At 37.0% G+C, this 10,267-nt stretch overlaps 1 protein-coding gene and 1 long non-coding RNA gene across 6 annotated transcripts; one reads left to right on the top strand and one right to left on the bottom strand.

The window, feature by feature from the left end:
• Positions 1–1,641: 1,641 nt before the first annotated feature.
• LOC308411018 lies at positions 1,642–4,938 on the bottom strand. The gene is made up of 3 exons (XR_013974321.1): positions 4,812–4,938; positions 3,743–3,841; positions 1,642–3,610 (listed from the first exon to the last, which is right to left on the bottom strand). It is a non-coding gene; the product is annotated as an uncharacterized lncRNA (long non-coding RNA).
• Positions 3,874–10,002, top strand: LOC308411016 (uncharacterized protein). Of its 5 annotated transcripts, none has more exons than XM_080904707.1 (10): positions 3,874–5,281; positions 5,724–5,813; positions 6,172–6,290; positions 6,393–6,809; positions 6,893–7,118; positions 7,298–7,447; positions 8,141–8,358; positions 8,447–8,600; positions 8,682–8,791; positions 9,354–10,002. In XM_080904707.1, the coding sequence occupies exons 1-10, from the start codon at positions 5,257–5,259 to the stop codon at positions 9,663–9,665; spliced, it is 1,821 nt and encodes a 606-aa protein (XP_080760833.1). In that variant the 5' UTR covers positions 3,874–5,256; the 3' UTR covers positions 9,666–10,002. The 5 variants fall into 5 exon arrangements, with proteins under 5 accessions (XP_080760833.1, XP_080760834.1, XP_080760831.1 ...); XM_080904708.1 differs by having other exon boundaries at positions 5,707–5,813; XM_080904705.1 differs by having other exon boundaries at positions 3,874–5,574; positions 5,707–5,813.
• Positions 10,003–10,267: the final 265 nt, after the last annotated feature.

Genomic DNA, 10,267 nt, shown 5'->3' with positions numbered 1-10,267 from the left:
ATATTAGTTCATTAGATAAATGTGCATCACTCTGTATCCTTGATCTGCTGGGAATGTGTTACACTGTTTTCTTGACATGCTTAATTGTTGAATCATGAAGAGAAGGTTGTAAGCAGGAGACTCTGTGTCTAAAGACAGGGGAGATAGATAGACTACATTCCACACCCCCACCTTACAGAAAGCAGAGAAACAACTGCCGAGGTCATAACTTAGGCGCTGTAACAGAGAAAGAATGTGATGTTTTGGCTTTTACGACTAGCTGGGGGCCACTAGAGACTATAAAAAGCTGAGCAACCCGTCACCATTTTGAGACATGTGCCTGACCCTCTGGTAGCATCTCTCCCGTCCGGACGTTGTAATGCTCTGACTGTTGAATTGTATGGAAATAAATGATTGTTGATTGAGCATTGATACACCGAGTATTGTCCCTCCTTCAGCCCAAAGATTCAAAGAATTGGGAGATTTCAACAACTTGGTGCCGTGTGACCCGGATCTTTGGTGTGCTGAGGAAGTGCAGATTTGGCTTTTTGGTGAGATCGTGGGGCAAGGTGAACAGAAGGCCGGCCTAAAACAGAAAGGTAAGCACAGCCTGTTGTATTATAAATACCAAATGTGCATATTGGGCTTTCCAAATTAATCTGTTCACTGAGTTGCACGTAGTTTCACAGTAAATTTGTCGGTGTCTGGTTTTTGGCGCAAGATACTAACAACATAAGTTGAGGCTGAATTCCAGTGTGTTAAATAAACTGCTTCTACCGAGATACTAATAACATACTACGTTGGACTAGTTGCAGCCACTTTACCCTCCACATTTAACTTTGTCTATGACTGGCTTCTGTTGCAAGAAATGGGGAAAACTTCTAAGACGCGGCCAAAGTTTAGCATATGAAATAGAGGTGAAATAGAGTCTGGCTTATGGTGTGCTTGCATTTTCAAAGGTGAGCTCAGAGGTTTCTGCACTGCAAATTATCTGGTGCTTGCCATGATTTAAAATCTTATTTTTAGACAGGCCAGATTATTTGCCTTGTTTTAAAAAAGATTTACTTGTTTCTAAGTCTGGATTTTAGATAATAAACTTAAATCGAGAATAACCATATAATTGTGTCTATATTAGTACAGAAATCCAGAAATGGGAAGAATAACTCTTAAAATAGCCTACATTAGGTCTCTCACCAGATGTCTCTCAAAATATCACTTGTTTCAAGATAGAGTGACAAACTCAATTTGCTTGATTTAGGAAATTCACACAAGGCATCTGTTGAAAATATTATTTATTCAAAATCATGTCTGACTTCAGTTGTACATATAAGGGAAAAAAATTAACCACAATTTATGATACAAATCACATTTCAAAGACAGCTGTTTGTCCCAGCATGCCAGCATTATGTGGTACAACATTGACATTGGTTTAGGGAACATTTAATGACTGTCAACTTATATCATCACAAACTACACTAAGCCAATACTTGGTGCAACCCTAATCTTAAGGGTGATTTCTATGGGAAATAATATCAGAAAGACTGTATTTGATTGGAACAAACACACTGTCCTTAAAACTAATAGAAAAGTATGAAGTGTAATCAATGAGCTCATGGGCTAATTCTGTAGCTTGAGCAACAATGGGCATAGTTACTTCATATGCCAATAAGTCTTCATTTAAATTCAAAGTTTCATAGCATTGGTACTCAAAAGCAATAAAAGATGAGTCAATCAAAAAGATATCCTTTATCAGTCCAAACACAGGGAAAGTGCCATCCACATCTGCAATAATCATGGACTTCCCAGCAATGTATTTATTGCCATTTAGAACATACCATTTCACTGAGACAACAGACTGCATGACATCTATTCCAAAAAATTCTTTAATTTTTTTCCTAACATATTCATTATTTTTAACAGCTGATACTGGCCCGGATTCCTTTTCTTTCGCAAAAATAGGATGTTCAGTGCCTATTTCATTTTGACAACACTCAAGAAATTGATTGTGGTTTGCTAGGGATTTACAAACATTTTTAAAATTTAACTTAGAAGCCCACTGTTTAAAATAGGAGTGCTTTGCCTCAAAGCGCATGCACATACTCCTTATTAAAGGTCCAAGGGATAAGATTTGACTGGGAAGATGCAACATATAATGTTGCTTAGGTATTATATTGGCTTCGGGAAAAAGTTGCTTGAACTGATACAGGTGTTCTTCAATCATACTTCTCAGTTGCAATACAGTTTGTAAAGAAATAATGGGAGCAAGAACTATTTGAACTATCATAATTAACTTTCTAATAAATACAACATACTCACTCTCCACACCATACAAAAGAAAAAGTAATATTTTTAAAAGAATTAGCATCTGTCCACAAGACTGTTTCAATTTGTTGTCGTTAGCCGCTAAAGTGCCAAAGCTAATAGGACATGGTTTATCCCGTATTTCAAGAGGTGAGTAAGGAAAATTTTGAATGTCTGAATTAAACTTGTCTAATTCCAATTGTCCTGAGAGAATTAGGTGTTTTAATACAAATTTAACTTCCATTGATGCAACACCTTCAAAAATAACATGCATTATGTCCTGTGGAGTTTGTTTGATCAGGTCAAATGCAGGAACATCAACTAGTCTGCTTCTTCTATTAATTCCATAAGTAGTTTTGAGGGACGCTTTCAATAAATCTGTGCTTGCTTTATCTATTTCAAAACACTGCCTGATATGTTTCTCCAGAGTTCTTTGAACAAACTTCTTCTCCTCAAAAACACTTTGCATATCATCAAAGTTGCATTCACAGTGTCTACATTTGCTATAAGCAAAACCAATCCCTTCTTTAAAGCCAGCAATCTCATGCTGGGCTAGCGTGTCTCCGCAAATGGCTATAACAGCACCAAACAATTCAATTTCACCATTTGACATTTCAATCCTTACACCATTGTAAAGCAGTGATAGATCTTGAAGTATTCTTTTCAGTACAACATCAATACCCCACTGAGAAATGTCACTTGCTTTAGCAATAGCAAGAAGTCGTATTGCAGCTAACTTTGACCTAAATTTTGGATCAATATTTCCTAAAGTATAATAAAACATGACCAATTTGTTTGCAGAAGCATGGGACCCTAAGGGGTTACATATTTCAATTTCATCTGTGTACAGTATTAATTGCAATGCATTTGGCCTCTGAGAAAACAAGGGGTGAGATGTAAAGAGGGACCCGTCTCTAAAATCATAGAAGAATCCCTCTCTGCTTCTTTGTGGTGCAGTGTTCAACATGGTAAAGATTCTCTCATTAGTCATTAACTGCTTTAGACTTTCAATTAATGGTACATAGTAAAAACTTTTGTTCCTTAAGGACATGACCCTTGAAAGACCTTGCTTTACCCAACATATCTTCTGGGATACTACTACTTCCTCGGCGTTGACTGGACAGAACATTTCCCCTATGGCTCTACACTGTCCATATGCAATGGTGGAGAAAGGATCCATGAATTTATCAAATGTAGCCAAAGCCTCATCTTGAAGCTGAGTGGTTCCCTCGGCATTATCTTCAAACACTGTCTTCATTCTTTCCTTGAGCGTATCCAAAAGAACAGCCTGATACTGTTGCACTCCTGAGATGATATGTTTGACCGTTCTCTGTGAAAACATTTGAAACAAAAGTAACTTATTCTGCATTTATATTAAAAAAAAAATTCTGAATTCCATTATGAACAAGTAAGACATTGATTGCCTTATGTAATGTATTGATCCATTAAGACTATAACATACCTGTGATAAGTGGCACTGTTCTTGAACACTGATAGCAAAAGCTGCAGCAGATCTGGTAATATCGTGTCTGGTAAAGGATGTTTTAGCAACAGCTTCTTCCTTTAGAGCAGAAAAACAAAGTTAGTCCAAACTCCTGGCCAATTATAGAAATTCTTACATAACAGGTATAATCAGTTACACCTAATGATTGGTCCATTAAAAAACAAAGTGCATGACAGTGATTAGTGTTACAGTTGTGAATATTCAATATAATATAAGATAATATAATATTCATTCTTTGGAATAAAGAAAAAAAATGGAAAAGAAATCAAAGACAAAGAAACAATAAAAAAGGGGTTGTCCATTGTTTTGATGAGGCTAGGGATTGGATTCATGAGAATGAGATTTTATCTTTTTAAATAATGAATTTTTGTTCGCACTTAGATATTAGTTTCTTTACATGTTTGTTGTATTTATTAAATTATTTATGTATTTTTAAATCACGTAATTTAGATTTGCACTTAGAATTTATGTTAGTATTAGTATATGGATATATTTTATTGTATGCATTTATTAATTTATTTAATTTTCAAAAAAATCATTCTTATCCATGTTTTGGCAGTATTTCTAGCCAACAGATTTTTTTACAGTGCTTCCAAATACTCTGTGTCTTACCTGAAACTGTAATTCCTACGAGATACCCAAATTGCTGTCACATTGAACGATTTAAACGCGCTGAGAGTGTCTTTGATGCAAACTTCACCAGGAGACATGCCAGCCGCAGAGTGTGTGCCTTCTCCGGCTGCAGCATAGCCTGTACTATCTACACTGAACTGCTATTCTGTTTATTTGTTTTTCATTTCATCCTGCAGGATGAAATTGTGATTTAAAATCCAACCATGGTGGAAATCGCTTGTAACAGTTTGAAGAACAATATCTAGCGGTATAATATCGCGAGATCTCGTTAAATTTCTCTTGATTAAAAATGGAGAAAATGATTAAAAGTAATATAGGACCAAATACGAGGAGTTAGACATAGCTAAATTTGTCATCAGAAGCCACACTACATTTTATTTAGTTTAACACTTACCGTGATCGGGCTGTCAACAACCTGAGGCTCCTGCACTTCAGGCCAAGATCCACCAGTTGATATTTCCACGGTGCTGGTTGTTGTTGCAGTACTACAGTTGGCAAAGACTGAAACACCAAAATTTTCCGATCCTAAAGAGTGGGATGTTGGGGGGATCCTCCATCCTCTTGGTGGGCTTCCATTCGTCAAATACAGAGGGTGCGTCCGTTTAATGTGGCGAAAGAATGAGTTAAAAACTCTGAAATCTTGTTCACAGCCATCTATTCCACAGTAAACCCAAAAATCCTGCCTTCGACCATGAGCTGCATTTATGTGGCTAAGGAGCACCTTCAGAGTTAAAGAAACAAAGATAAAACAGATCATACATCTCCAGAGCGCCATGGTGAACTGTTTTCGCGCAGTAGCAATGCAGCTTTACTTTACCGCTCTCCACTGAAGGCCACAGATGAGAGTGTGGGACCATGGGAAAGGTAGGCAATTTTAAAAATATATGCATCCTTAATTATCCAATTTTTCAGGTTTAAATTACATCAGTTATATTTATTTTTAGGCAATAAGTGTTTAAGACTGAATTTATATTTTTATTTTCTTTTTTTTTACTTAAAAAAAATTAAATATAAATAATTTTCTGCATGCGCATTCTCAGTTCCTGTCGTGACGTTACTTTCACGCGGGACAAACTCTTTTCCCCTGCTTTGTTAACCATCAGGACCGTTAGGAAGATCAAAATTATTTATCTAAACAAAGTGAACAGTAATTTAAGGTTGGTAACATTAAGTTGATTTGAAAAATACTATGGTACAACGGTGTTATTAAGATAAAGTCGTGTTTTGTGAGGGCTGCTAGTTAGCAATCTAGCTAATGTGTTAACTTTAGCTAAATGTTCTTATTTAAGCCGTAGGATATTTCCAGGTACTGTGAGTGGAGGCTTTGGAACCGAACTAGAGAACTGCTGTCACGGCATGGACAACTTTGACGATGCCATACTGTCTGTGTTGCAGGGTAAGTCTTATTTTTCAGTTATTTTGGTACGTTAGCTAAGCAGCCTTAGCATCTGTTAGCATCATTTCTGAAACTTGGAGCTAGGATTGCACTCTACTCTGAACTTTATCCACATTATAGCCTTGAGCTGTCTTTGCCTAAATAGACTTGGAACATCATTCTTGAAGACAGCCAAAAATAGTTTTATTGCATTCCCAAATATTTGATAAACTGTTTTAAGTTTGACATTTTATCCTGTTAATATTACTTATTGCTAAAATACATTTATTGACAAAAAAAATGACCTCAATATGTAATAAGCCACGCCCAGGAAAAGAGAAATAAATATCACTTTTGAAGTTGTTTTTCTCTTTTACAGCTGCGAATATTGATGAGGAAACTTTGAGGAGCTTTACCCGGGATGACCTAAAGGATCTTTTTCCGGGCCATGAAAATTTCTTCCGTAGAAAGAAGATTTGGGATTTTATCAGCCAAAAGGTAAATACACATTATACCACTAAGAAGATGATTACTGTCCATATTGTCTAGCATTAATTTGCCTAATTGTGTATTTTTGTTTATATCCCACAACTGTTATAGTTTAAGAGTACTGACCAAGATGCCAACACTTTCCATCGAAGCGAGAGTAACCCCTTAGGCTTTGATGTGTCACAATGTCAGCCTCAAACTTCCACTCCCATTTCCTACACTGCTGACAAAAAAATGAAAATGCCAGACCCACCAGAGTATGTGGTGTATACAGATTCAGAGTTGGACATGGTGCGCAGTCAGTACTTTGCATTGCTCCACAGTGGAAAGGAAAAGGACTGTAGGATGTCGAAGGAGCTATGTTGCAGACTTGTAAGGAACACCGTCACCAGCATGGTTGCAATCCTCCGTGCTAGTCCCATGGGGAAAGAAGTAACATACCCCTCCAAACTCGAAATGAGAGCAATGTCGCAGAAGATTGTCGACTATTACCCCATGTTACGTGATGCTGACACACACATGCCATACGTAAGTCATTCTTTACCCACTACAATATCTAAAATTGAGTGAGATAATAAAATGATGTACAAATATATATTATTTTACCACAGCTGACCATCTACACCAAACTGTACAAACGACTCCAAAATATGAAGTCTCCAAGGAAGAGGCAGGGCTCCATGCCACAACGAGGCAGGCCCAGGAAGACTCTTTTCAGCTCAGATGACACAGACAATGGGACTGAAGGTGACCTAAGTGGTGAAGCAAGTGGTTCAAGTGACTATACCATACTTCTTGAGAGCAATGATGACCTCAGTGAGGATAACTCAAATGCAGGTGTGTACTTTGGTCTGCTGTACTAATGACTTTTGGACATCTAAAACTTCAAAGAGACCACCTGCCCTCAGTTTTCTGTTCAGAGTGCATCACAAGATTTATACAGTGTTGAGTATTTTCCTTAACTTTCTAGCTATTCCCTGTTATTACATTCTGTTCATCTTCTGTTTTTTCCTCAGAGAAAGAATCCCAATTGCCGCTACCCTCCACTGTACCAACTACGTCAAACAATACTACCCTGGCTTTACCACTATTATCCAAGTCAGCCTCATGCTCTGCACCCAGGGCTGATATAGGTCCTTCAACTGCACCTCCAGATGATGTTGTTGGTAAGTCCACCATCACCCTTATCTACCTCTGTCTGACTGTGGTTCCTCTTACAGCTCTTTCCAAAATATGGTTGCAGCAATGAACCCCGTTCTAAGTGTTTATTCCATAAATCATAGTGGTTTGGCATTAACTCGAGTAGGTGTGTAAAATCAACATATGATAGATCCCTCATTCCAGTTTGCCAGTTAGCCATAGTAAGTATTTTAACACTTTGTGTTGTAATGGGTGTTACTCAGTGCTGATTATTTACACATGTAAATCCTCATGCTGGTCACATCTATCATGCCTTATCACAGTGTTTCTGTCATAGATCAAATTACCTAAAATATTTTTATCCATCAGCTCATAATCACTGTTCACACTGATGTGAACGATATACACAGTAAACAACCTTTACCTTATTTTCACCACAGTTTTATTCACGGGCATCTTAAACTGTCGTTTTAATATTTGATTCTGTTCAAACTAACAATTAACATAAATCCATGATCATTATAAGAAAAGGACACAAAGGGAAATGATCAGGACATATAGGGTCAGTTCATTACTCAAACATATTTAACCTAAACATTAATTCTCAGAAATATTATACTTAAAAACAACCATGCAACTAGAAATGACTGATTAGAAAAATCTGAATTTTGTGAAGTCTAGTTACACCATGTCTTACAATTGCTCTTTGCTTTCCCTAGCAGACCATGACAGCCTGAAGATGCAGGCAAGACATTACAAAACCTTGAGCAACATGTACAGGAAACCCAATGCAAAACCCAACCAAAGTGACGTTGCTCAAATTTTGGACCTGGAGTTTGAGGCCAGACGAACTTTTATTGACGCAGATATTACAAGGGAAGAAGACAGGCCCAGAAAAGTATTTGAAGCATACCCGTGCTTCAAAGACATACAAAATGTAAGTTCAACTACCTTCAGTTAAATTCCTTGCTTTCTCTGGATAGGTTTAGTTAGTTCTTGACTAACTGAGCACAACTTTGTCATAGGCGATGGATGAACTGCGTCGCATCATTGGTGGCTCCAACTGCAAATACATAGATCAAATGAAGGGTCGATGGGCAGAGTTTTGTTCGAAAGTGCAGTTCTATGGCATTTGGAAGAAGGTCCTGAAACCTCCTCTCCCCTTGGATGTACGTGGAGGTAAGTGGCCTTTTCATACATTAAATCCACACATCAGATATGTTCGGATTGCTTTGTTGAGATACTTTTCTCTGTTCACAGTGGATTTTACTGTCACTCTCTTCAATGCACTTCCATCTCTTTTTCCTTCAAAAACTACACCACCAAAGCGGCTGGGAAGTGCCAGTGAGGCTCTCCTTCATATCCTCAAGGTGAGAACAGCTGCAATACCAGCCACTGTAACTTGTACTCCATTTACTTGTATTGTTATTATTAATATTATTATTTTGCTTTTCCTGCTTAATAAGAGTAGGTCGAAGTTCAATTCAGCAGGGATTAAATTACTCCTTATTCAGGATTTCTTAATTGTTATTCAAAACCTACTCCAGAGAGGCAGCACAGAGCAAAAGCACATTGCAGTTAGGATACAAGTAGAAGCAGTAAAATGATATATTTAAAAAGGCCTTCAAAAACTAGAATATGTAACAAAGTTAAAAGAAATTGTTTTAAAAAACAAATGAGAAAAAAAGCACAAATAGACATGATAAAAATGCTGCAAATTAGAGAAAATTCATGCTCAGAATTAATACATTTCCAAAATTTCATATTTATGTAAGTCAGATATTTTATATTTATTTCTTCTATTCCAACAGTAAATCAGTTGGAGCATTCTAAACTCTTGATATTGCTATTTGTGTCTTAAGCTGTTTGGATGCACAGCAACCCTTTCATTGAAAATCTTGAAGAATTTGTCCTTTTTTTGTGCTTTTCTAGCCGGGTGAAGATGCAATGCTATACCTGGAGAAGCGGCCTCTCTCCTCCCCAGTGCTGCTTTTTGATGGAACAACCAGCATTGTTGCTGTAGGAAACATACCAGTGACCACTCTCCCCTTGGAGGATTTCTGGGAAGGAATGTTGGTGTTGATGGCATATTACTACACCTTGCACTTAACATACCCAAAATGTGTTGCAACGGTCCTCTCTGTCATACAAACTGAGGTAATCACTGATGCCATCCATGATCAAGATGCCACTAGTGCATATAAGAAAGCAATAGCTGAGTGGAAGTCGTTCTTTGAAAAATAGGTGAATACCAAGCAGGATTTTATCAGGTCATTTGCAGTTTGTTTAGTTTTGTAGTACGTTTGTACAACTTTGTTCCTAATTTGCCTAGCAATGTCCTGAGAAACGGCTTTACTTAAGATGCTTTACAAATGAAAGTTGTTGTTTTTTTTTCTTAGTGACACTTTACCTGAGGCATGTAAAGTTTTAAGTCAGTAATGCCATTATTTATAACATTGTGAGACTATGTGACTGTCACAAAAGTTTAAGGCCAAAACTGTAATTTTTTTTCTGTGTTTAGGCCTTTTAAAGGGTTGATTTAGACTTTTAGGGATTGTGCAGCAGCCCTATTTTGTTTAAAAAAAAGGATTTTGTTCTCATGAGAGAAATAAATATTGGCATATCACTCTTGTCCTGGTTGTGATTTCAGTAGAAGCCAAGGAGTAGGAAAAAGGTCTGTTTTAAGGTTTTTTTTGCCTGGATTTAATATTGATTCGGCTCTATTTTAAGATAAGCCAACCTGAATCAAGAAACAAATTAATCATATTTCACTAATATTGAGTAGTTTTTCATAGTATTAGAACTATTTTTCTCGTTGCAGTGCATTCATTTGCTGCAAGTAAGAA

The sequence above is a fragment of the Rhamphochromis sp. 'chilingali' genome, assembly GCF_963969265.1.
Source record: "Rhamphochromis sp. 'chilingali' genome assembly, chromosome: 15".
Lineage (NCBI taxonomy): Eukaryota > Metazoa > Chordata > Actinopteri > Cichliformes > Cichlidae > Rhamphochromis > Rhamphochromis sp. 'chilingali'.
The sequence above is the reverse complement of the archived record's forward strand: the minus strand, read 5'-3'. Positions and strand labels throughout refer to the sequence as shown.